This window comes from Hemicordylus capensis, chromosome 6, assembly GCF_027244095.1.
Source record: "Hemicordylus capensis ecotype Gifberg chromosome 6, rHemCap1.1.pri, whole genome shotgun sequence".
Taxonomy (NCBI): Eukaryota; Metazoa; Chordata; class Lepidosauria; order Squamata; family Cordylidae; genus Hemicordylus; species Hemicordylus capensis.
Window position 1 is genome coordinate 17,217,985 of NC_069662.1, and position 26,879 is coordinate 17,244,863.

Genomic DNA, 26,879 nt, shown 5'->3' on the forward strand with positions numbered 1-26,879 from the left:
AAAAATACACAGCATAAGTTTAATTCAGCTACCATGGAGAACGATTAAATTACAGGGGGGACATATTACAGCCAAGTCAGTTCAAGTTTTCAGGTTATTCGGGTTCTTTCCCCCCCCCCTTTCTTTTTAAGGAACAGGGGGAAATATATATTTATACACAAATCACACACTCAGGATTCAAACGAGTAGATAAAAGTTGCTGGAATCATAACTTAAAAAAAGGAAACCGACAAAATGAAACACCTACCAGCAGAATTAAAACAAAACCAAACACCGAGGAAACAAAACACAGACAAATAACTAGAGTGTACACAAATCATGAAGAGAAAAAAGAGGTAGATTTCTGAAGGAGTGTGAAAATAATAAATTTTAAAAGGAGTGCTGGGTCCCTGCAGTTCATCTGGCTGCAGGGGAAGGGTGGGGCAGGAAATTACCAGGTCCTCCACTGGCAGAAGGAGACTCTTAACGGAAAACTTCAAATGAAACTCCAATTGCCCTTTTTATTTCAAAGGCCACTTTGGGAGATGGGAAGACGGGCAGTGAAGTGGCACTGCGGGGGCAGAGGACCCCCATGTGTTGCTTCGTTATCCAAATGGACTCCTTTATCCAAATGGACTCCTCCTCACAGCTTCTTTTCCCAGTGGAGGCTCAAGGCCTCTGTGTGCCTGAGGAAGGGTGCCAAAAGCTACCCCCTTGTGTGACCCTCCTCCCTTTCTCATGCCCCCCCCCGCTTTTAAAAGAAGGGGGCAGAAGGGCATCCTGCCACCTCAGTGGTGTCCCAGTAATCTGCTGCCTGAGGCGAATGCCTTACCTCGCCTCATGGAAAGGCCGCCCCCTCTTTTCCCCTGGGGGGGTTGCAGGGGGGACGTGGCTGAGAGGCCCTTGGGGGCACTAAAATCATGGGCAGGAAAAGGGTTACGCATCTACCCCACCCTACCCCCCACAACTTACCCACTTCAAATTGCTCCCTCAAGTGGCTTTCCTTTTTATTTTTGAAAAGGCCATGGGACATCTAGTTAGCCCCAAGTCTCTCTTATAAGGAGTGGCAGAAGATTCCATATAGACAGCTGGGGATGGGTGACGGGAAGGACAACAAAACAGTGATTTGGGCCACATAGGGCAGGAAATTGGGGCTTTTCTCCTCACCCTCCAAGCTTTCTTTTGGCATATCAAGAGGAACTAATTACGTCCCCATTTATACGTGGGGCCAGGTGGAGCAGGGGACTTGGGGAGAGGAGACATGACACAGCCAGGGGAGGAAGAGGGACAGTGAACCTAAGGCTTAAAAAGAGTGGGTGGGGAGAGACTGTGAGGTCTGGAGCAAACATAAATGGCCCAATTATATTCAGGAAAGCCAACTCACCTCACTGCAACACTGCAACCCCTTGAAGGGCTGGCAATATGCAGACTCCACCCCCACCCCCACCCCACTCGCTGCCATAGGACTATAGAGGGAAGGAGAACTCAGCAAGGACTGGGGAAATACAGGCATATCACGGAACAGTGCAGATTTGGGTGGGGGGAGAAGGTTGCACAAGGGATATCCTACAACCTAATTTTTTTTTTCCAGTGCAGAATAGTAATAGGTGGGGTGGGGGGGAGAGACATCAATCAATGCAAAAATAACCCCTTCCCAACTCCCCCCGCCCCAAATAATATTAATATTAATTTTTTTAAAAAGACACAGACATTTCCCCCAACCCCAAACGTTTGTCCATGAGTCAAAATATTCAAGAGTGCAGGATTAAGAAAAGTGGTTTTCTCTCTTTTTCTTCTCATCTCTCTCTCTCTCTCTCTCTCTCCAGTGGGAAGGCTGTCTCATTCCGTGCTTCTTCTCTTGGATTGATTTTTCCTTCCCTTTTTATCCACCCCATCTAGACAAGACAACTTCATCTCTCCTCCTTTTTGGATACTTTAGAGGAGTGCCACGCTGTGGAGCTGTCAAGCAGAAAATAAAGGATTATTTATTTTTTAAATGGTGCCTCCTCACACACAGTCGGAAGCCCAGCAGGTAAGATGGTGGACACTCTTGGTGTGCGGTGGAACCCAATTTGACCCCTTGGAGGCACCACCTTCCACTCACCGAATGAAGGTTTTGAAGGCAGCTGACTGGGGGTTAATGCAGAGTGGGACGCGTTTCCCCCGCTGCTGGTCCAAGATAAACCTGTGCACCAGTTCTGAAAAAGAAGGAAGGGTTCTCTTTAATACGTTCCGCTTTTCTGTTACACACTCTGTAGTATTTTTAAAATTATACTTATAAACAGAGAACACACTCAGCAGAAAGATGTCTGTCTGAACCAAACATTCTTCATCAAATCGTGAAAGGATCCTTCTAGACACTGCTATATTCTACCATCAACGTAAACTGCCATGGAAGTAAAAATGGGGATGTCCGGCGGGATCACCCGCCAACCTTACCAGCATATTCGGGGCCGCTGCAGCAACACGTGGGGCTGACGAAGGGCCTCGAGCCCCAGGGCGGAGTGGCAGCCGTGCTCCCCAGCTGGCCAAGAGAGCTGGGAGGAGGGAGAGAGGCGGTGGGGAAGCCTGGCCAGAGGGGAGAAGAGGAGGTGCGCCGTGCTGATGACAAGGATGCACCTCGTTCTGAAGAGAGGGGGCCATCACAGAGAGCGGACCGGGAGAGGATGTGGGACAGCACCAGTTAGCAGGGGCCGATCACCACTTAGGGGCCCTAATGAAGTGGGTTGGGGGCTCGTTGGGAGGGGGCTGGATGTGTGCTGCCTGTGCAGGGACTTCTAAGGAGGGCCTGGGCCAGTGATGAGGTCGGCAGGGAGCGAGCTACAGGCCTCCGGAGAGGGGCTGTAGCAAAGAGCTTGAACACCGAGGAGGAGAACCTGGGTGCTGAACAGTCCCCTCCCCTTGGGACTTCTGAGGTCCATACCCCAAAGCCCTGCCAGGTAGCCAGGCCAGACAGGCTTGTTCAGACAGGGGAATCCACACAGAGAAGACACAAGTCATTAGGGAAGTGCACAAACCATGGTTCGAACTGTGGTTCAAGCATAGTTTAGAAGTGGGGACCAGGAGCTTTAAGAAAAAGTAAAGCAGGTCCTTACCTGCTCTCCATATCAGATAGGGCCTAGGCCACTGAGATGTCTAAAAAGACCTGCAGCTTTAGACACTGCAGGTGTCCAAAAGCTTCATGCGGGTGCACTTCTGCGATGCTACTTCATTTTTTATCCCAACTACCATTGGATAATTTTATGAAAGGTGGTATATAACTCTAACAATAAATAAAATTTCCAATTTAATAGCACTATGGAAGTGCCATCACGTCCGTTTGAGTATCTGCACTCTTGCGCAAAACCACCGACATTTTCTAAAGATGCCACAGAGGTGAGGGCAATTGCAAACTGCCCACATTACACTGCTCAACATGCCAGGCATTGTTCTTTCATGGTTGTTGTTTCACAGATTGTCAGCAGATGGCGCCAAGAGTACCTCACCTTCTGGAAGGACCCACAGTTAAGAGGGCCATGTGAACTTCCAGGAGCAGTAGTTCTGCAGTCTGGGTGTCACCACCAAAAAGACCCTTCCGCATATCACCACCAACCAGACTTATTTGAAAGATGGGACATGAAGCAACTGTAGATCTTAACACTGAGGCAGGTTTGTGCAGGAAGGCTCAGTTCTTAAGGTAGCTATACAGCTCTAAACAGCTTGGGACCAGGGAAACAACCAACTCCTTGAACTGAGCCCAGAAGCTAGTCGGGAGGTAATACAGACAGAAAAGATTCACATGATCCTGAGAGCAACCTTGCAGCTGCCATCTTAATCAGCTGCATTTCCAAACACATTTCAAGGGCAGCCCCACACATCGAGAGCGCTACAGTAGTCAAGTCTTGATGTGACCAAGGCATGGGTGACAATGACCAGATCTCCTGCCTCCCGGAAAGGGCACAGCCGATACGGGCCATGGCTGCCACCAGAGCATCTAAGAGCAAAGTGTCCTGTCTTTTGCTCTCCTGACTTTCACTTCTATGATCTGTTTTTGAAGGGGCCAGTTTGGATGATCTTTTCTGCAAAATACCCCAGGCCAGCAGACAGGGCTGGGGTATCCAACAGCGGCCCTGAGTGATCATGTCGTGCACAGGGCTAGTATAAGGCCATCTTTGAGAATGAATTGTCAGCGCTCCCGAGGTCCTGTGAAGAGCCCCAGAGAGGACAGGACTAGCTACCTTTGACTTGCCAGACGGAGGTGAGGTTCTTCTCGTAAGAGCCATCAAACTTGGGGTCAGCCCGGGGCTCAAAGTCACTAGTGTAGACGCGGCCCGAGGAGACAGAAAAGCAGCAGGTGCACATGCACGTGTGGTAGCGCAGCCGCCCTTCGTCCAGGTAGGGATGGGAAAGGGCATCCTTGGCGGAAATCCGTTTGGCCTGAAAGGAAAAGGAGGAGATTCAGAATCGTTCCTGGTGAGAAGACTCATTCCGCATCAGCAGATGCGTTGCAGGTAATGTTGTCACTCAATTAAAGAACTCTTAGTTGGTTAATCATAAGTCTTTTAGTTTATTCAAATGACCCATTATATGTCTACACAGGAATAAAACAGTAGCAATCAATTTTTTAGGCCGTGATGTTGCTGGACTACAACTCCCATCATGGCCAAAGGCCGTTGTGGTGGTGGATGATGGGAGTTGTAGTCCAACAAAATTTGGGGGCCCGAGTCAGAACCCCTTGGTTAACCCATCCTTTAAAAAAAAAAAAAGACTATAAATAGGTCCTCTGGATCAAGCACTGGTCAGCTGAGGATTTCAAGACTCCAGTCTGCCTAGAAGCCCAGTCCACTGCATTACAAAAGGCACCTGCTTGGCTCTAATATGAAACCAAATCTTGTGACCAGAATCTGATCAAGCAAAGCTGAATAGTCAAATCAGAATTCATGCTCTGAAACCAAAACGTTGTATGCAAATTTATAAAACACGTATGTCATGTCTTTGAAGCTGCCTTGTACTGAGTCAGATCATTGGCTCATCTAGTTCCGTACTCTCTCTCCCAGCTCTAGCTGGAGAAGCCAGGAATTAAACCCGGGACTTCCAGCATTCAAAGCAGATGCTTTCAAGCCTGTGAATCAAAAGCCACGTGCTCTTTGCCAAAACTCATTTAAGCTCTGCTTTCTATTCGTATCCAAGGTGAGCCTCATTCCAAAATTATATTAAAACTATTCCTTAAAACTATTTTTCTTGACTCAGAACTAGCTACGCTCATTAGTTTAATCTAATTATGGCTGGGGCCACCAAGGCCATTGTGGCTGGGGATGATGGGAGTTGTAGTCCAACCGCATCCGGGGACCCGAGTTTGAGAACCCCTGGGTTAACCCAGCCTTTAAAAAACAAAATTTTAAACCCTACAAATGGGTACTCTGGACCAGTGTTGACTACAACTCCCAGAATCCCCAAGCAAAAGCCATTGCAGCTAGGGATTCTGGGCATTGTAGTCAACATCTGGGAATCCCTGTTAGAAAGAACACTGCTCTGGACCAATCACTGATCAACTGAGGATTTCAAGACTTGAGTCTGCCTAGAACCTCCGTCCACTGGCCAAGCACATTGCGTGGCTGCAGATTTGCCGAATACATCTTTGTGGGTACTCCGCCAGCTTTTCCAAATAGCTGGTTGGACCAGCCTCTTCCTTCAGGAGCCACAGCCAAACATCTTGGCTCCATCACCAACTCACCGGGTCAAAAACCAACATCCGACAGAGGAGATGGACGGCTTCGTGAGTGGCTTCCCCTGAAAGCATGTACAGGACAGACAGCGACGGCTGGAAAAAAAGAGGGCAGAGACAGTTGAAGGGATGGAGGGGCTGTCGCTTCCCTCTTCCCCCCTGACTGCTATGCACACCCACACACCCCAACCCAGTCTCCGCTGCACTTACCGGCTTGTGATTGCCACGCAGAATGTGAGCACGGGCTCCCTCACAGGCCGAATGCAGGGCAGCAACAGGAGGCGTTCCCAGGAGGTCCGTAATGAGGTCCAGCTGCCAACCGGGGGGGGGGGGGAGAGAAGAAGGGAGAAGAGGCAGAGGAAAGGAGGTTATTTCTCTCTCATTTCTTCCCGAACTCAAGGCCAATTCTTACAACTCATCTTACAACTTAGAATAGGGTTGGGCAAACCTGGCCATCCAGATGTTGTTGGACTACGACCCTCATCTTCCCCAGCCACAATAAACTGTGGCTCAGGATGCTGGGAGCTGTAGTCCAAAAAGAGCCAGAAGGCCCAGTTTGCCCATCCCTGACTGACAGGCTTTACACCACCATTTTAGAGGAGGTTTCCCCACTTACCTCAACCCCAGCATAGGCTTCTCACATGGATGTTTCCTGACCGGGTGTATGTTGTCAGCCACGGTCTCCCCCCCCCCAAAAAAGGCTAGCTACTGTTTGCTGGCATCTGGGGGCTTTATCAGAAATTCCCCTTGCGGGATGGGGCTGTAGCTCAGTGTTCGAGCATCTGCTTACATGCAGAAGGTCCCAGGTTCAGTCCACAGCATCTCCTGTTAGGGCTGGGAGAGACTCTTGCCTGAAACCTCCAACAGCCACTGCCAGTCAGTGTAGACAATCCTGAGCTAGATGGACCAATAGTTTGACTCAGGATAAGGCAGCCTCCCATGTTCCTATGAATATTATGGTTGTGCTCCACACGGGTTGACATCCAGACTACCAGTGCATACAGAGAAGGTGGAAGGTGTGCACAACAGAATGGGGGACGATGTTACCAATCCCCGCACCCCTTTTCCTCTGCAGCTGCCTGCGCCTCACGAACATCTGCCCCTGAGGGTTGCAGGACCCTCAGGGACATATTTTCAGGAGGCACAAAGGGCTGCAAAGGGAAGGAGGAATTGGTGGAAATCACCCTTCCTCTGCTACGGGTGAGAAACATAAGTCGGGATATTGACCCAACCAGAGAACAGGCCCCTTGAACACAACTGGATTTATTTCTGAGTAAACGTGCACCAACTTGTTCCATATGCTTCCTAGTTTCCTACGAGAGAGAAGAGGAAGAGACAGAGAGGAAAAAAACTTCCATATAGTAGAAGTTACATCCTGGAGTACTCAAACAGCAGAGAAAAGCTATCAGAATTTCAACTCCATTACCAGCAGATGGCGCTAAGGTACCCAAGTCTCATCCGTGGGAAAATGTCTTGTCTTTGACATCATCTGCTGACCACAAGGGAGATTTAGACATCCATGGTGCCTCCCCAGAAGGAAAACTGCTCTTGTGACTGCATTTGATGCTCACCCCTTCTGTGAAAAACAACCTCTAATTGGTGATGTCAACACTTATATGCCATCCTGTGGACTTGGGGGTAATCAAGATTGCTAGAAGCCTAATAAGTGGTGGCACTCTGATGCCCCCTAGTGGCCTTTCAGAAAAATTTGAAGTTTTATTTCACACAAATAGATGGTTGGATGAACTGCTCTTTAGCAGCAACTGGTGGGCATTTTGTAGAACTACACAAAATGGTAATGGTTAAATGCTCTTTGCACCATCTGAAGGCTTGTCAGGAGCCACCCAAATTGAAACCCTGAGAAGACCTTCTTGGGGGAGAAGGAGGGGCAAACCCCAGCTGGGACCATTAGCACCAAGAGGGGGGTTCCCCAGGACTCACAGCCTCTCAACAGCAGAGCTGGAGTCCGCCTTTGGGAAGAACCGAGAAATACTAAGTATCAAGTACCCCCCAGCAGATTGGGACCTCCTCCATAAGCCCTGGGACCCCAGCAGTAGAAGCAACGCTACGGCCAAGATCTATCACTGACAGCGAAGTGTCAAGTAATGATTTTAATGTGTTATGTATTTTTATTTTATGTTTTAATGCTGTGTTGTGAGCCGTCCAAAGAACAATTTGTTATGGGGCGGCTAGCAAAGATGATGATGATGATGATGATGATGATGATGATGATGATGACGACCATTATTAATGTCCCCTGGCTGTCCCAATGAGCCTACTTGAGGGGAGGAAGAGGCCAGGTCAGGCACTCAAATTGGGGCCAGCCTGAGGTCCAGGAAAAGGCAGGACTCCCGACTCCTATACTCCAGACTTCTGCTGGTGCAACAGTTCCACAGCAGGAGCTCTTCTCAGGGCCAGCTCCCACAATCTTTGCTCCCGTCCCTGTTGCAGTCACTGCCTCAAATCTTTGCTCTTGGCTCCCTCTTCGTCCCTGGCTTCACCTGCTGCTCCCAACTTGGCCCGCCAGCTTTGCCTCCAGCCTGAGCTTCCTACCCAGCCCAGCTGCCTAGCAGAGACCCTCCTTCCATTGCCAAGCCTAGACATGGGTATGTTTACATGCAGGATTGTGCAAACACCCACCCTCCCCCCAATATTATTTATTTATTAGATTTATACACATTACATTAGTCATAAGAACAGCCGGGCTGGATCAGGCTCAAAGGCCCTTCTAGTCCAGCATCCTGTTTCCCACAGTGGTGCACCAGATGCCTCTGGGAAGCAAACAGGCAAGAAATGAAGGCGTGCCCTCTCTCCTGCTGTTGCACCCCCGCAACTAGTATTGAGAGGCATCTTGCCTCTGAGGCTGGAGCTGGACTATAGCCATCAGGACTAGTAGCCATTGATATACCTGCCCTCCATAAATCTGTCTAAGCTCCTTATTGGCCATTGCCACATCCTGTGGCAGAGAATTCCACAGATTAATTACGCACAGTGTGAAAAAGAACTTCCTTTTGTTGGTCCTAAATTTCCCGGCAATCCGTTTCATGGGATGGCCCCCGGTTCTAGTGTTGTGAGAGAGGGAGAGAAATGTCTCTCTGTGCACTCTCTCTACTCCATGCATATAATTTTATAAACCTCTACCATGTCTCACCATAGTCGCCTCTTTCCCTATAGGTACCTGCTGAATGGGGCTCTGAGCCTGGAACAGGATACGCCTGCCCAGGAGCTCAGCGAAGATGCAGCCCACGGACCAAATGTCAATTGGACGTCCATAGTGCCTGGTGCCCATCAGGATCTCAGGGGCCCGGTAATATTGAGTTACCACTTCTTGAGTCATGTGCTGGGACTCGTCTGGCTCCTCTACCCGGGCCAAACCAAAGTCACAGATCTGAAGGAAAGACAAAGGATGTGTCAGTTGCTGGGACAATCTAGATGGATGAAGATCAGAGAGACCTGGTACAATCCTTGAAGGTCCAGCTCCGTAGTTTCGGAGTTCTACTGGACCTGGCTTTGCGTCTGGAGAATCAGGTAGCAGCTGTGGTCAGAAGTTCATTTGGCTAGCTATGCCCGGCATGCCAGCTGCCTCCTTTCCTGGACAAGGTAGATCTGGCCACCATGATTCAAGCTTCAGTCATATTATGTCTGGATTACTGTAATGTACTCCATGTGGGGCTGCCCTTGAAGACTGGTACGAAATGCAACACCTCGAGTTCACTGGTTGGAACATATTACTCTGGTGCTTTTTGACCTCCACACGTTACCAGTGTGTTTCCAAGTACCATTCAAGGTGCTGGCTACTACCTAAAAAACCCTACATGGTTTGGAACCTGGATACCTGAAAAAGCTTCCTTCTTCCACATAAACCTGCTTGTCCACCACATTTGTCATCAGAGACTTAACTACCACATTCCATTACCTTTGGAAGTCTGGTGGAGACACAGGGCCTTTTCAGTAGCGGCACCTAGACTGTGGAACTCCCTGCCCAGTGAGGCCTGGTTGGCTTTCCTGCTATTGTCTTTTAGGCAGGCAGTAAAAAAACATCTCTTCCACCTGACATTTTATTACTCAACCAACCCGTTTTTATTGTTTTGTATTTTAATTGCAATTGGTTTCTTTGCTTTTAGCTCTGCATTATCTTTTTGCTTCACAGTATTACTATTTTTTAGGAAAACGTAGTTAGCCACCAAGGTGCACAGAGCTGGGATATAAATAAATAAAATAATAAGAGTAATAATATAATCTCCAGCTTCATTCTGCCCCTTGCTGGAATGAACAAGTTGTTTTGATGCTACACATTCACACAGTTTCACTTAGAAAAGGTCTGCTTGGGTGGGGTGAAGTCAACCTGGAAGTCCCAACCTTTGACCTGGAAGTATTTTATTTGTTTACTAGTAATCCTAAGAACAGAAGCAGCGGGAAAGCAATGGCAAATATAATTCTTATTTATCATTTAAGAGGTAAAATCCAAAAAGCCCACTGAAATGAAAAATCATTTCATATGCTAAATCATTGTAAACCGCTTAGAGAGCTCCGGCTATAGAGCGGTATATAAATGTAAGTGCTATTGCTATTGCTATTGCTAAAAGGCCATGGCTACCCATCAAAAGGTGAGCAGTTATGGTCAGGTGAATTTCCTTCAGAAGGATGTTCCAAATTCAAGCAGGCACAACACAAAAACTGCACGTCTCTCATACCCACCTGTTGCACATCTGACAGCAGGAGAACCCAGGAGAGGATCTCCGTGCTCATGCAGCTTTGTATGGTACAGAGGTGCATGAACTGGTTCGGCAAAGCCTGCCGAATCGGTTCGGCAGGGCGTGAAGCAGTTCCTTTAAGCATGAGTAAAACAGGTCACCACCTGCTCCTCTGCCACCCCACAGCTTTTCCAGGCACGCCACTGCGCCACTCAGAAGTCGCACACAGCCACAGGGCTTCACGCGGCAGCTGCGCACGGCAGCGGGACATACATGGCCGTACAATCACAATGGCCATGTGTGTGGTCAGGAACACCATGCTGACCATGCACATGGCCACGCACATGCGCGGTGGCCATGTGCGTCCTGCGGCCATGCACGGCCTGGAAAAGCAGCAGGGTAGCAGAGCAGCAAATAAGGACTTGCTGCTTAAAGGTACCATTCCCTGCCTGCCAAAATATTCGTCCACATCCCTAATGAGTGGGGGCAATTCTTAAGATACGTTAGGACTTTAAATGTCAAGACTGACTCACTGAATTCAACCTCAAATCAGGGCTGTACAACTTCAGCCCTCCAGCTATTGCTGAATGACAATTCCCATCATTCCTATTGACCATTGTAACTGGGGATGATGGGAGTTGTAGCCCAACAGTCGTTGGAGGGCCAAAGTTGTGCAGTTCTGATATAGATGGTAAAGGACTGGAGTGATACAATCTGACCTGCAAGCTTCAGTTAAAACCCTGACAGGCACATTCTGGACCAAACTGAAATGTCTAAACTGGCTTGTGAACTGGCTAAACTGGAAATGTCTAAAGCAGTCCCCACGTAGAGAGCCTGATAGAAACCTAACCTGGAAGTGGACTGGAACAAGGCTGCACAACTTCAGCTCTCTGTTGGATTACAACTCCCATCATCCCATCACAGTGGTGAGAACGGTCAGGAATGATAGGAGTTGTAGTCCAACATCTACAGGAGGGCCGAAGTTGTGCAGCCTTGGACTGAAGCATGGTCTTTGTTTCTCTTCCTGATCCCAGATATATATGTCTGTATGTATGTCTGTGGGTCGGCAGGAGATATACTGTAGTTATTCATTGAAAGAAGATAAAGAGAGAAGTTGGGCAGGCTTAAAAGCTCCTCATCTTTACTGTGGCTTCAGATGTTCCAGGTCTGAGACCTGCTGCTGATGAGCTCCAGCTCCAATTGCTCTGCTTGTCATATTTTGCACCAACACAAAAGAACAATCTCCCAACTAAACTTTCCAGAGTTGCCAGAACCTAAGGGGTCTACTCGTGGGTCAAATGGGCCGTAAGCCAAATCTGGCCACCTAGCTTTGTACCAGGGAAAATCTGCACTCTGCCTGGCTTTAGATGGCTGCACATAATTTGGAGAGTCCAACCCTGCAGCATTACTCATTATTTACAGAGTTGCAAAGGGCTTTATAATCTTTACCTCCGTTGTCCTCCTGACAAGCCCAAGATGCTGGTAATTATATTTTCATTTTACAGCAGGGGTGGGGAGGGCTATGGGCTAGGTAAATAATTTGCTAGAGGCCATCCAATGAGCTGTGCTCTGAAGTCCATGAGGCAACCAAAGCTTTGCTGAAGCTAAGCAGGTCAGGGAATGGCCCTTGCCTGGTTAGGAGACTCACAGGGGACTCCTGTATGCTGCCTTGAATTCCCCCATGGGAGAAAATCACAGAGACCTCTGGGGAAGAGATCTGTGTGGTGCTGGGTGTCCTACTCACCAGAGGGCCAGGGGCACTTGCCACTGGCGAGCTGGCAAGTGGATTTGTAGATGCCTGGAGTCCGCTGTACAGGCTGGACTTGAATCAAGGTCTCCCGTATCTCTAGCAACTTGACCACTCTCATACCACATCAATAAAATTATGGCTTGTCAGAAGCAGAAAAGCAGGAGGAAAGAGGGTGCACAACAGTGTACCCTCTAAAAGGGATTCCCAGATGTTGTTCACTACAACTCCCAGCATCCCCAGCTGTAATGGCCTTTGGCTGGGGATTATGGGAGATGTAGTCAATAACATCTGGGAATCCCTGTGAGAGAGAACACTGGTGCATAATGCATAGTAAACATCCCCAAGTGGTAAAATAAATAATATGTTCAATAAGTTTTAGGGGGACTCTTAAAAACTTAACAACCCCCCTGCTGGATCAGGCCCAAAGCCCATCTAGTCCAGCGTCCTGTTTCACAGTGGCCCACCAGGTGCTTGAGAAGCCCACAAGCAGGAACTGAGGGCATGCCCTCTCTCCTGCTGTTACTCCCCTGCAACTGGTATTCAGAGGCATCCTGCCTCTGAGGCTGGAGGTGGCCTGTAGCCCTCAGACTAGTAGTATTCTTCCCTCAAACCACCACCCTGGTGTTACATTGGCTGAAAAAACACAATCATTCCATTCCAGTATAAGTTGCTCTCAATGTCTTCATCTAGTGGTGACAGAAAGAACTGCACCCCAAAAGTTTCCCCTGATGACTGCAAGGTTGAATTACCTTGAGGACACAGTTGCTGTTGACTAGCAAGTTTCCAGGCTTGATGTCCCGGTGGAGAACACCGGCAGAGTGCAAATATTTCAGCCCTAGAGAACAGAGATGAGGGGGAAATAGTAAAGCCTTGACTGAAGCAAACAGATGATAAAAGGAGAATGTAAGGTCCGGTAGAGGGATAAAAGAAAATACATTTAAAGAAAAGAGGGGAGTGAAGGAGAGAAAGAAAAATTAGAAGGAAGGATGAAATAAATATTGTACAGATGGAAACTTCAGAGCAATATCTCATTCTGGATTGGATTCCACTCCCCAACTATCAGAGGACACACCATTTCCAGATCCCACTCACCCCTGAGGATCTGATACAGAAAGACCTTGATGTGATCTGCGCTGAGTGGTTGTGGAGACACTATGACTTTGTGAAGGTCACTTTGCATCAACTCTGTGATGACATAACTGGTGGACAATGTCAAGGAGAGTAGACGGAGATGGACCAGAGAAGGCAGGTATCTCAGCTCCCAAGCCTCACACCATAAGCAAGCAAGCAAGAAGAAGAAAGCGTTTTCCATAATCTGAGCCAACTACTACTTCCAACAAAATTAAGAGGCAGAAATATAAAACACACTGAAATGAGGACAAGTAAAAAGACAGGATAAAGAGAATGTGAAAACATGGATGGAACATGGTACAGATCAAACAGGGATGAAGAATAGGAAAGGAGCTTGCAAAAAAAGAAATATTGTGAAAGTCAACAAGGACAATGCAAGAAGCTAGTATACAGGTGAAACTCGGAAAATTAGAATATCATGCAAAAGTCCATTAATTTCAGTAATGCAAATTAAAAGGTGAAACTGATATATGAGACAGACGCATTACATGCAAAGCGAGATAAGTCAAGCCTTAATTTGTTATAATTGTGATGATCATGGCGTACAGCTCATGAAAACCCCAAATCTACAATCCCAGAAAATTAGAATATTACATGGAACCAAGAAGACAAGGATTGTAGAATAGAACAATATCGGACCTCTGAAAAGTATAAGCATGCATATGTATTCAGTACTTGGTTTGGGCCCCTTTTGCAGCAATTACTGCCTCAATGCGGCGTGGCATGGATGCTATCAGCCTGTGGCACTGATGAGGTGTTATGGAAGACCAGGATGCTTCATTAGCGGCCTTCAACTCTTCTGCATTGTTTGGTCTCATGTCTCTCATCCTTCTCTTGGCAATGCCCCATAGATTCTCTATGGGGTCAGGTCAGGCGAGTTTGCTGGCCAATCAAGCACAGTACACTGTATACTTTTCAGAGGTCCGATATTGTTCTATTCTACAATCCTTGTCTTCTTGGTTCCATGTAATATTCTAATTTTCTGGGATTGTGGATTTGGGGTTTTCATGAGCTGTACGCCATGATCATCACAATTATAACAAATTAAGGCTTGACTTATCTCACTTTGCATGTAATGCGTCTGTCTCATATATCAGTTTCACCTTTAATTTGCATTACTGAAATTAATGGACTTTTGCATGATATTCTAATTTTCCGAGTTTCACCTGTAGGCTAGGAAGAAGAGACCAAGAATAAACGCCAAGACAAAGAAATAAAGAAAAAGAATTAAAGCAAATCTGAATTGGAGAGGACAGAGAAATGCCAAATGCTAATAGAAATAAAGTAAAAAGGAAAATGGAAGTGAAAGAATGTGGATATACATGCTCGGCACAAAAATATGGTAAAAGAAAGAAGACGATTAGCAAAGAAAAGCCAAGAAGTTAGAGAGATAGAACTAATATTGTTTCAAGAATCTGGGAAAGCAATGTGTGAGGAGGAGGGGGAAAGGGAAGAAGAAAACTTGACAGAAACTGTAAGTAAAGGTAATTAAATAACACATGGGGATAAAAAGAAATACAAAACAAGCATAGCAGAAGGAATGGGGGGGAACACCCCCCAAAATTAAACAAGTGCTACGAAAAAATGCTTTTAAAAACATGACACACAGTAGGAACAGATACAATGAAAAGAAGTTAGCAAAACAGAGGGGGGAATTAATAAAAGAAGGATAATTGGGAGAAAGCAAAGCTACAGGCCCCACCGGCCTTTAACTGGGATGAAGGATACATCTCCTCAAAACAGTCAATTTGCGGAGGCTGGAGGATGTCCAATGCTGAGAGGACCTGAGGAAAGAAAAAACACATACAAGAAAAAAAACACAAAACAGTTTCAAAATTTCCAGTCATAGATAGGTGGGACAAGAGATTTGTGTGTCTGCATTGCAATACTGCCTCATTTTAAGCACCAAGGCCAGTTCAACGTATGTTGGCACCTGAGGCCGAAATTCCCAAAGCACCCCTCCCCTTTAACAAATAGTAAAGTGAAGTGTGCGGTCGGGTCGGTGTCGACTCCTGGTAACCACAGAGCCCTCTGGTTGTCTTTGGTAGAATACAGGAAGGATTTGCCATTGCCCCCTCCCGCGCAGTATGAGAGGATGCCTTCCAGCATCTTCCTATATTGCTGCTGCCTGACATAGGTGTTTCCCATAGTCTGGGAAACATACCAGTGGGGATTCGAACCAGCAACCTGTAGCTTGCTATTCAAGCCATTTCCCCGCTGTGCCATTAGGTGGCTTAACAAATAATAGTATTTATTAAAAATAATACATTAAATTATTGTTTTCTGCCCTTAACGGCATCTAAAATCAGCTATCCCAGATAGCCACCTCACTCTAAGAGTAGGCCTCACCTGGCCCTAGCCCCTGTGAATGGACGTTGATAGGAACGTGAGGTAATCCCACATTAACTGGGTCCAGAAACTATAACTGTGGTAACCGCCATGCTTCTTCCTGCCCTAAATATCACAAATCCATCTCTCCCCTGCACAAACCACTTGAACACAGCCCCCTGCCCGCCACCCTCTGTACAGATACTCACGTTGTCGTGCTTGAAGTAGCAGAGCATTTTCAGCTCTCTGAAAACCCGTTTGCAAGAGACCAGATTCTGGAAAACGTTGGGCATCTTTTTGAGTGCAACTCGTGACCCATCTCGTGGATCAGTCACTGACCTGGAGGACAAATGGACATTAGGCCTTCCATATTACAATTAATTGCTCCTCCCTTGATCTTTCAGTCCCTTCCGCACGTGAGCCCCATTCATACATTATATTCAACACTCATATAACATGTGTACAGTGTACACAGGTACAGATATTCACTCGTTACGTTGAACACAGGTCCAGCAGTACACTTCCTATCTATAGCCTGCATTTGAGGAACCTGTAGCCAAATTTACTTATAAAATGAACCATGTACAGTCATTTTAATTTTATTTATTTTACTTCTACATTTATATCTCACTCTTCAGCAGGGAAATGCTTGACTAACAAGCAGAAGGCTGTTGTTTCGAATCCCCGCTGGTACTATATCGGGCAGCAGCAATATAGGAAGATGCTGAAAGGCATCATCTCATACTGTGTGGGAGGAGGCAATGGTAAACCCCTCCACCAAAGAAAAACCACAGGGCTCTGTGAGCACCAGGAGTTGAAATCGACTCAATGGCACACTTTACCTTTAACTTCCTCCATGGAGCCCAGAGCGGTGTACATGGTTATGTTTATCCTCACAACAACCCTGTGTGGTAGGTCAGGCTGAGAGCTAAGTGACAGGCTCAGAGCCATCCTGTGAATCTCATGACTGAATGGGGATCTGAACTCAGGTCTCCGCAGTCATATTCCAACCATCATGGTAGACTTGTTCACACAGTTGTTTGAATCCAGATTTAATGTGGATCACCAACACTGAAGTGATTGTGCGAATCCATTCCAAGGTGGTTTATGGCCCAAGATCCCCACCTCGGCATGGGTTCATAAAGGTAAAGTTGTGCTGTCGAGTCAGTGTCGACTCCTGGCAACCACAGACCCATGTGGTTTTCTTTGGTAGAATACAGGTGGGGTTTACCATTGCCATCTCCCATGCAGTATGAGATTATGCCTTTCAGCATCTTCCAATATCGCTGCTGCCCGATATAGGTGTTTCCCACAGTCTGGGAAAACACACCAGTGGGGATTCGAACCGGCAACCTCTTGCTCCCTAGGCAAGTTACTTCCCCGTTGCACCATTAGGTGGCATACAATCACGCGAATGCTGGTAACCCACATTAACCGTAGATTCAAATGAGTATGTGAACAGGTCTGAATAGGGCAAGTCCTATTTATTGTTCCTCCCACCAAAAGGAAACGCCTCTCCCCACTCACCAGACCACGCCGAAAGCTCCATAACCGATAGGCCGATCCGGTTCTGGCTCCACCATCACCACATTGCTGGGCGCTGTCTGTGGCTGCTGGGGAGAGGCTATCTGTACTCCATTATTGCAATAATATTTCTGCCCCCCGGCCAGCCCAGCTGCTAAAGGGGGTTGGATTAACCCCGTCAGTGCCCCAAAAACATTGCTACAAAGCTGGGCTTGCAGGGGGTGATTGGGGTCCTGAAAAGCCATGGGACAAATCTGAGGCGAAAGGAATACAGGTCTTGGATCCAGCAGAGGACTACGGACAGTTGCTTCAGGAACTGAACATGGGATGTACGCCTGACTTCAAGTGGCCCTTTCAGCTATAAGAATTTATATGGGTGCCTAGAGGAGGACTTGTTGAGTGCAGTTGTAAGGGCTAAAGAAATCTGGAAAAGCAGGTGTTCAGGGCTTTAGGGCCTATCAGGGATTGTTTTATAAGGTAGAGGATTCTCAATCGCTCTACAGACTTGCAGTTGTATGTATCTGAGGCTCCAGCATCAGAGAAGGAAAGGAGATATTTTGAGGTACCTGGAATGTGGAAAGCTCTATATGGTTGCCAGAAACAAGGCGGGAGGCTGTTCTTGGATTCTGGGATGTTATACAAGCAGTTTGGAGGGTCTCAAACGCCTACAGCTCTTTTGAGCCAAGACTTTGGGTACACTCCTAGTTGAAAGTGGAATATTTCAGTAGCTGGAAACACTAGTTAGCCAGTCCACCCGCTCTGATATGGCGGGTGCGAGGCAATAATCTAGGGATGCCTAAGCCTTTCCTTTTAGGATGTCCTGTGAGTGCTTGAACAAAACAAAAAGGAATCATTAATATGCGGTTGATTTCAAAGCAGATCTGGGTGCAAAGGAACTCTACAAGAAGTGAAAATATTGGAAGGGGGTTTGTTTGTGAAGTTGGGAGGCTTTTAAATAAGGGATTATTTTAGCAGTATTTAACAGAAGTGCAGTAAAAATTTTATCTCAGCATATAATTGAGGTTTGGGGAATCTATAATTATTTTATGTTAATATAAATTCTGGCACCTACTGAAATGTGTAGGGGATTTAGCCTCTCCACTGCTAGAGGGCTGGAAGTTTTGGGGAACCCTATGGACATAAATGGGTGATATGAACTATTACTATGGAAGGAACAAATGTAAGTGAGATTCCCCCTCAGGGAAGCCAGAGTAATTTCAGAAGTGCACTTTAGAGTACTGGAGGAAGGAGTCTATTGCCTTTCTAATAAAGTGGGGAAATTTAAGGGCACGTCACAGGAAGAATTAGTGGCGTCTAGCAAGATGAAACCCCAAGAGCTGTGATATTTTCAGATGACGTCTGAAAATACAGAAGAACTTTAAATAAGTATATTGTGAGGATGTCTGCAATTATGAAAGTGGCCACTCTGAGCTATGGATATAACCCACAAGCTTAAGAGAGGGCCTTTTATATTGCCCGGTGAAATCACTTTGGGGGAAGTTTCTTAAGAGTGTAGTGGGGGGACTCAGACACCGTTTTCAGACGTATAAGGACTTAAGGAAGAAAAATTAAATGTGGGATGTGGGGGGGTGATGTATCTCTGTTATTCGGCCTCCTTTGGGGATTTATGGAGATGCAATAAATTCTAGGGATATCTCAGAACTGAAATCCTAAAAGAGGTGGTGATGAACTGGAGGAGGGCGATTCTGCAGAGGTAAAGGTTGCTCAGGATGCAGGTTTGGGGGAGGGGGCTTCCCAGCTGAAAAAGAAACAGAGCGATATTCCTAAAATGGAATAAAGTAAATCTTGGGAGTGCTCAGAGAGGGTGGATTTCTTTCTCCCCGGGGTGGGGGTGGGAAAGAGCTTTCTCTGCGCCAATCGGTGTGCAAAGGCGACCCTACCGGCCGGCAGCAGCCCCCTCCCCAGCAGCGGTGGGGGGGAAGGTGGGGGCGCCCATCGTGCGGAGGGGGGTCCTTCCCCCACCCGCCCCCCCGGGTGGGCTTCGCAGCGTCTCAGCAAGGCATGCGGAGGGCGGGGGGGCGGCCTGCGGCCGGAGACAAAAGGGGCTCCCCGGAAAGGAGGACGCGAGAGAGCCCCCCGCCCGCCCGGCCTCCCCGCAGCTTCTAAGGGGCCAAACCCGGACGAAACGGCGCGGCGGAGGCGGCAGGCGGAGGCGGCTTCTGGGCGGGTGGGCGCCTGGCGGCAGAGCCTTTGTTAGAAGCGCTGCTGCGGGTCCATCTTTAAAGGGAAGAGGAAGGAAGGAAGGAAGGAGAGCGGGAGGGTGGGAGGAAAAGGCAGGCAGCGGAGAGCGAGGGAGGGAGGGAGGGAGAGAGGCTGGCCGAGGGGAGCCGGCGACGGAGGACCCCATCTACCGGCCGCAGGGAGAGAGGCAGGCGGGGGGGGGGGAGAAAAAGAGGAATGGGGGGAGAGGGAGGGAGGGATAACAGGGAAAAGAAGAGGGGGACGGGGGAAGAACCTAGTGGGGGAGAGCTTTCTCTCCCATCCCTTTCCTTATCCTTTCCTTTCTTTCGAAAGAATACTGCAGAAAGGAGTGGAAGGATATATCTGGATGGATGGATAAGGGGGAAACTGAAACAGAGGATAAGGAGAAGAATTTGTTTGGGAGAGAAAGTATTAGGTGGGAGAAAAGGAAAACTGGAATTAGATGGCAAATGAAAGGGATCAGAAAGAGAGACAAAAGAGATGTAGGGAAAGGAAGGATTTAAACCTGCGAGCCCACTGGTTCTCACGATGACTGGATAGCAGGCTGAGAATACCCTCATAGAGGTCATTCACATAATCAAAAACTGTGTTCTACCCAGGTTTGGGAGCCGAGTGTGCTGCCAGGGTTCAGTTGTGTGGAAACAAGGCAGGAGGAAAACCTGGGTAGCTTTTCCTCTTACCTTGCTTCCACACAACCGCTTCTGCTCAGCTTTTCCTCTTACCTTGCTTCCACACAACCGCTTCTGCTCAGCTTTTCCTCTTACCTTGCTTCCATACAACTAAAATTGGGAGCACACACAGCTCCCAAACCTTGGTAGAACAGAGTTTTCGATTGTGTGAGTGACTTCATACAGTCTGTGAACAGTATATGCATGTACAAATCTGTATGTGTAACATGAGTTATGAAGGGCCCCCCAAAAAATTGAATTTGCAAGAACTTTAAGATGTTAAACAAATTACGTATATATACTTATGCAGATTTACATTAAGAACATAAGAAGAACAGCTCTGCTGGATCAGGCCCAAGGCCCATCTAGTCCAGCATCCTGTTTCACACAGTGGCCCACCAGATGCCGCTGGAAGCCACAGGCAGGAGTTGAGGGCATGTCCTCCCTCCTGCTGTTACTCCCCTGCAACTGGCACTCAGAGGCATCCTGCCTCTGAGGCTGGAGGTGGTCAAACCCTCAGACTAGTAGCCATTGATAGACTTCTCCTCCATGAAGTTATCCAAACCCCTCGTAAAGCCCTCCAGGTTGTTGGCTGTCATCGCATCTTGTGGCAGAGAATTCCACATGTTGATTATACATCGTGTGAGAAAGTACTTCTGTTTGTTGGTCCTAAATTTCCTGGCAATCAATTTCATGGGATGACCCCTGGTTCTAGTGTTATGCGAGAGGGAGAAGAATTTCTCTCTATCCACTTTCTCCACACCATGCATGATTTTATATACCTCTATCATGTCTCCCCACAGTTGTCTTTTTTCTAAACTAAAAAGCCCCAGGTGTTGTAGCCTTGCCTCATAAGGAAGGTGCTCTAGGCCCCTGATCATCTTGGTTGCCCTCTTCTGCACCTTTTCCAGTTCTACAATGTCCTTCTTTAGGTATGGTGACCTAATTAGCAGAAACATTCCAACAATGTTTAACCCAACCAATTCTCACACACACCTTACTTTCCCCACTCTTGTCTTTTGAGGATCCTGTTTTAATGGCTAGGGTCAGATACTGTCTAGGTTTCCCCCCATACCTTTATCTTGCCAATGTCATATCAGATTTAAGAGCATTGTTTTATAGCTGCTTCCCTCATAAACATAAAGCCATCTTATGTTTGTTTAACTAAGCTTTATTCAGAAACAACTCCATTTTTCTCCTCCTCTCCCTCCCACCACACACTCTCTACGCTGGATCCCCACCAGGAGAGACTTCTAATTTAACAAAACATAAAAGGCTGCAAGACAGAATATAACAAGCATTCAAACTATGACGATTAGGTGATATGTGACCCCAGAAGAAAACGATCAGATAAAGCATATGTTTATATTCAAGTCAGATGGCGGATGTGCCGCTGCACATCCGTCTGCATGCACCAAGGGACCTACAAAATGTGTGACTGTCCTGTGACTGCACGTGTGACCTGCAGGATGCAGCTTGGCTTGGAGACAACAGCACAACAGCTTAGCCCCCACCCCAGCAGCCGCCAGTGGAGGGAGGAGAGAGCCCTACCATGAAACCCCAAGCAGCACTGTGAGGAGATTTATTCATTTACTCGCTTTCCTTTTTATTTCCTCATTCTCCCCCCCGCCCCGCCCCCACATGGTATAGTGGTTAAAACAGGGCGGCACAACTTTGGCCCTCCAGCGGTGACTGGACTACAACTCCCATCATCCCCAGCCATAGTGGCCAATAGTAAGGGGTGATGGGCATTGTAGCTCTCCTGCAGATGTTGGGTTACAAGTTGTAGTCCAACATCTGCAGGAAAGCTGTGCAGCCCTGGGTGAAAGAATTGGACTAGGACCGGGCAGACCAGAGTTCAAATCCCTATTCAGCCATAAAATTCAGAGGGTGACTGTGCCAGTCACTTATCTCTCATGCTGTCTGAGAGACAGCTTAACAGGGTTGTCGTGAGAATAAGCAAAACCATACACACCACTCTGGGCTCCTTGAAGGAAGAGCCTTCCTTCAGGAAGTATTGCCTGAGCCTTCTGAGAGAAGGACACTGCTATCTTTACCCTATGTGGCAGTGGGGGGCGGTGGGGGAGCTGTGTCTACTTTTACAATGAATGCCTGTGTGTCGTTCACACAGACACATGTACATGTGTATGGACATCTGTACACATGTACAACATAATGTCTCAATAGAACTCATGAAACAACATACATGTTACATGTACACCTGAAAAATAACATGCATCAAGCCTGTGTTTCCAACCAAATGTAGCACTCAGGTACACATATGGCAGGGAGCCAGGATTGTACAAACAGTGGGGATGTTATGCTTGCCACCCTCTAATTCAAGGGTTCCCAACTTTGGGTCCCCAGTTGATGTTGCACTACAACTCCCATCATCCTCAGCCACAAAGGCCATTGTGGCCAGGATGATGGGAGTCGTAGTCTAACAACATCTGGGGCCCAAGGTTGGGAGTCCTAGCTCTAATACAGGCCTGCTCAACTTTGGCCCTCCAGCTGTTTTTGGACTACAACTCCCATAATCCCCAGCCATAGTAGCCAATAGCCATGGGAGTTGTAGGCCATCATCTGCAGGAGGGCTGAAGTTGAGCAGCCCTGCTCTAATGTGTGATGAACTTTAGTGTCAACCAGTACACAACCCTTCCTCTGGGGCTTTCCTGGACAGATAACAGGCTTTGCCACAACTTCTCTGCGAGGCTTTACTGCGAGTTTGAAGTTGCCCCAAAAAACTGATGCAAAAAGTGGGTGGTTTTTTTAACCCCAAATATAAATCAGGCTATACTCTAATGCACGAGGAAAGCCCCGAATTGTGTGAGAAGTGCTCCCTGATAGCCTGCAGGGGCTTCTGGGTACTTTTGGCCGATATGTGAATATGCACCTTTCATTCCGGAGGAGAAGTGAACTAAAAGCAGGGTGTGGGAAACTTCCTGGGAGGTGTAGCAAAACTGGAGTGAGTCCTGAGACAAAAGGTGAAGATGGGCCCCTACCCCACCCCACCCCCATGCAGGAGGGGGGAAGTGAAAAGCAAGCTGGTGCTCAGCTGGTGGGCTCCCTCTCCCTCAAGGGCCCAAGGACATTTTCTCTCCCCCTGTTCAATTCTAGCTCTGCCCCCACCTTCCTCATCCTCCCACCAAATTGCCAGCCTTTCGGATCAGAATGGAAGCAAAATCCTGCTGGATCAGCCCGAAGGCCAACATCCTGTTTCCCACAATGGCCCATGAGATGCCTCTAGGAAACCCACAAGAAGGCCATGGAGGCCCTCCCCACCCTGCTGCTGCTCCCCAGCAGCTGGTATTTAGAAAGGAAATGCTGTAAACAATCATAATGCATCCATAGTTGTAAAAGGAGGACAGGGCGAGGCAGAACGGAGAGGCCCTCCTGCTCGAAGGGATATCTCCAAGACACCCTTGACCTTCTCTCTGGATCTTCTTGGCACACCATATGGCTGGGTTGGGCATGGCTGTGTGGCTGGCGTCACCCTCTGGGCTGAGGTGTGTCCTGTTTGCAGGGGGAGGCTGCCTTGCTCACCAGATGTTTCTAGTCATTCCCACTATGCTCATTCTTGGGCCATCTGATAGCCCTCCTTACTAGCACGCAACCTCTACAGTCCTTCTTCGTCATGGGCGCCGTGTGTCTTCCCAGGCTCAACCCAAACTCACAGAGACTGGGAACTGCCCAAAGCCTGCCCATGAGCGTTGTGTGGTTGCATCATGAGTCAGAAAAATGAAATTCAGAACATTAGCAAAATGTTAAGATTTCAGTCCTAGATGTTACCTCCAGTCTCACTCCTTCATGCAAAGAAATACTCTGATTTTATTTTAGTTTTTGTGCTGTAAATATATTTTTTCTTGGTTTTGTTTTTCAGTTTCCTTGCTTGCTTTTGCTTGCTTGCTTGCTTGCTTGCTTGCATCCAGCAGTCATGGGAGCAGAAAGGAGAGTCTCCAAAACCAAGGGAAGAGGATCCTGAGGTTGCAGATCAATGCGCACTGCCTTGGAAATGTCCATTCACTCTGTCAAGTAGAAAAACATTCCCTGTGAGTAGAAAATACCACATCAGGCAGAAAGGGCTAGTCCAGACCTCGCTCCATGCTAATCTTCTATTTGCAAGGTGTTTCCCCCTGATTGATTGATTGATTGATTGATTGATTGATTGCATTTATATACCATTCTTTCTCCAAGGAGATCAGGACAGTGTACATGTTTTAACTCACTTTGCCCCCCCCCATGTGGTGTAATGGTTAGAGTGTTGGACCAGGACTGGGGAGACCCGAGTCCAAATCCCTGTTCAGCCATGAAACTCACTGGGTGACTCTGGGCCAGTCTCTCTCTCAGCCTAACTTACCTCACAAGGTGGTTGTGAGGATAGACATAACCATGTACAGTGCTCTGGGCTCCTTGGAGGAAGAGTGGGAGAGAGAGAGAGAGAGAGAGAGAGAGAGAGAGAGAGAGAGAGAGAGAGAGAATAAAATAAACCACCCTGTGAGGCAGGTTAGGTAAGAGATAGTGGTTGATATCCAGACTAACACTGCACTAGTGCCACGAAAAAAGATGCAAAAAGATTGTGTAGCTGAGCGAATGTTCAGCTTGGTGTGATCTCTTACAGACTTGGTCTGTGTGCACTAGTGTTGCACTTGCACAAGAATAGTGGGTGATTGTGGAAGGTTTCACAGCAGGAGGCACGCCATCAGTTGCATAAGAGCACTCTGTCGCATGGACGCAACACTGGTCTGGAACGCAAGGTTTTTACTTAGCAGAACTGGCTAGTCAAAAATACATCCTCGCTCTAGTATAACATGTCCACACTAGTGCAGGACGACACAGCTTGGGCCCTCCTGCAGAATTTGGACTACAGTTCCCATCATCCCTGACTGACTGTGGCTGGGGGTGATAGGACCTGTAGTCCAAGAACAGCTGGCCTGGAGGGCCAAGGTTGTGCAGCCTTGAACTACTGCAACGTTGGTCTGGATGTCAACCACTGTCTGGTCCTAGGGCAGGGATTCTCAAACTGCAGGGGTTCTCAAACTTGGGTCCTCAGGTCTTGTTGGCCTACAATTCCCATCATCCCCTGCCACCATGGTCAAAGGCTTGATTGATTGCCAAAGGTCATTGTGGATCAGGAGACAGGATTCTCCTGAGCTAAAATTCCCTCACCAGGTGGCTGCCATGGACTGCTGGGAGTTTGTTTGGATGACTCCCAGGAAGATGCCAATTACAGAGTTTTATAACAGATTAATGATGTTTGTCCAGCAGGCAGGTTCCCAAGATAAGGGGTTGCCAAATATTATCTTGCGGACAGTATAAAACGTGAGCCTTCCCTTTAGTGAATTCTGCAACATCCAGGCACAGACCGCCCCCAGGACTGCTCAGGCTGCAATGTAAGTCTGGGGTGATCTGGAACCTTTCGCAGGAATGGCTCAAGCAGAAGGGAAATGGTCCCCCCCCTTTCTGGGGTGTTGGGATGGGGGGGGACTGTCCCTGTCCATAGTAGTGCCCCTGTTGTGTTGTATGGGTCTCTCTGCAGCTGGGTTGGGGTGGCTCTGAGGAGTGGTATGAAGCTCTGTTTCAATAGGGCTTTGGGGGGTTTCTTTAGGGCTGCTTGGAGATGTTTGCTAGATACATTGTGTGTCTGGGGGAGCTCTGAAGAACTGGGAGGAATCTCTAGACTAGAAGAGAGTTGACCCTCAGGGCTGTAGGGGCTGGCATTGCTCGGACCCGTGGCTGACTCCTGAGATGACCCTTGTGCCCATAGCCTTCTTGGGGTGGTGGAAGAATCACCCTCTTGTGGTCCACCTAGATAGGCGGGGCCCATAGAAGGCTCCCTGAAAGCTGGAGCCATTCTCTTTTAATTAATGAACCTTGACCCTCCATTCAGAAGTTATTTTTTTCAAATTCTCTCTGCATTAAAAATTATCTCCTTGCAAGCAGAAAAGAGTGAGCTGGATTAGAACATGTCTTCTAATCTGCTATCTTTCTGATTGCAAGGAGTTGTGTTGTCCCTTCTCCCCCTGGATTCTGAGTGGGTTTTCATCCCCTTGCATTCTGGCCAGAGTCCAGGGAGGAAGGAATTCTGGATTCCGGACATAAAGAGAGTCCAGATTTCAAAAAAACCCCTCAAAGGAATAGGTCATTAGCATCAGGATTATGCTAGGGAATATTTTCAAAACCACAGCTCAGTTGTGGAATTTGAGATGTAATAATAGTTTTAATATTGTTTTAAATATCAGACTGTTGTAATGTTTTAACCTTTTTACTTGCTTTCTTAAATTGTGTTGTAAACTGCCCAGAGACTTGCATTTTAGGTGGTATACAAATATGTTTAAATAAATAAAAATGAAAATAAATGTAGTAATCAAGTGCCTCTGAGCACATGCAGAAAGCATACCCCTTACATAACTACAATCAACCACCATATACCAGAATTTCTGAGCCAGATACAGAGATGAAAGCTCTGTGTTGAAACCCAGCCCTTTTGCCTCTGAAGACATTACCACTGATTACAAGCTTCATTGTGTTTATACAGCAGTGACGGCAAAAAAAAACCCCTCTGTACGTACTCAGGAGCATTCTCTTCTTTATCATTGGCATGAATGGCAAGGCTGACCTGGCACTGAAGCAGTCCCAGGGTTATGTTTTGGTGAAACCTGGCTCAAATTATGCTCTGATAAGATTTCCAAATAAAATCTTAACTTTCCAAACCTGTGTATGCCTCATGGAAGGTACTTTTAGGAGTCCTTAGTGCAGGGGGTGGGGGGGTAGTTGGATTACAACTCCCATTATCCCAAGCCACAATAGCAGCCAAAGGCCATTATGCCTAGGGATGATGGGTGTTGTAGTCCAACAACACCTGGGCATCCAAAATTGAG

At 47.5% G+C, this 26,879-nt stretch overlaps 2 protein-coding genes across 5 annotated transcripts in view; one reads left to right on the forward strand and one right to left on the reverse strand.

Moving 5' to 3' along the window:
* Positions 1-19,426, reverse strand: LOC128330614 (serine/threonine-protein kinase NLK2-like). The gene is made up of 11 exons (XM_053263731.1): positions 17,114-19,426; positions 15,796-15,925; positions 14,987-15,042; positions 13,220-13,326; positions 12,877-12,962; positions 8,862-9,071; positions 5,894-5,995; positions 5,693-5,779; positions 4,197-4,395; positions 2,084-2,177; positions 1-1,938 (listed from the first exon to the last, which is right to left on the reverse strand). Exons 1-11 carry the CDS (start codon positions 17,353-17,355, stop codon positions 1,890-1,892), a joined length of 1,362 nt encoding a protein of 453 aa, XP_053119706.1. The 5' UTR covers positions 17,356-19,426; the 3' UTR covers positions 1-1,889.
* ZG16 (zymogen granule protein 16) overlaps positions 19,156-26,879 on the forward strand; it is a 12,534-nt gene continuing 4,810 nt past the window's right edge. The window contains exons 1-3 of one of the 4 annotated variants that reach the window (XM_053263733.1): positions 19,248-19,298; positions 21,246-21,573; positions 23,882-24,050. The gene's annotated coding sequence lies outside the window, so the exon portion shown is untranslated. Of the gene's footprint in view, positions 19,299-21,245; positions 21,574-22,924; positions 22,986-23,881; positions 24,051-25,276; positions 25,392-26,879 lie in introns of those variants that run through there. The other 3 variants (XM_053263732.1, XM_053263734.1, XM_053263735.1) reach the window with 3 other exon arrangements.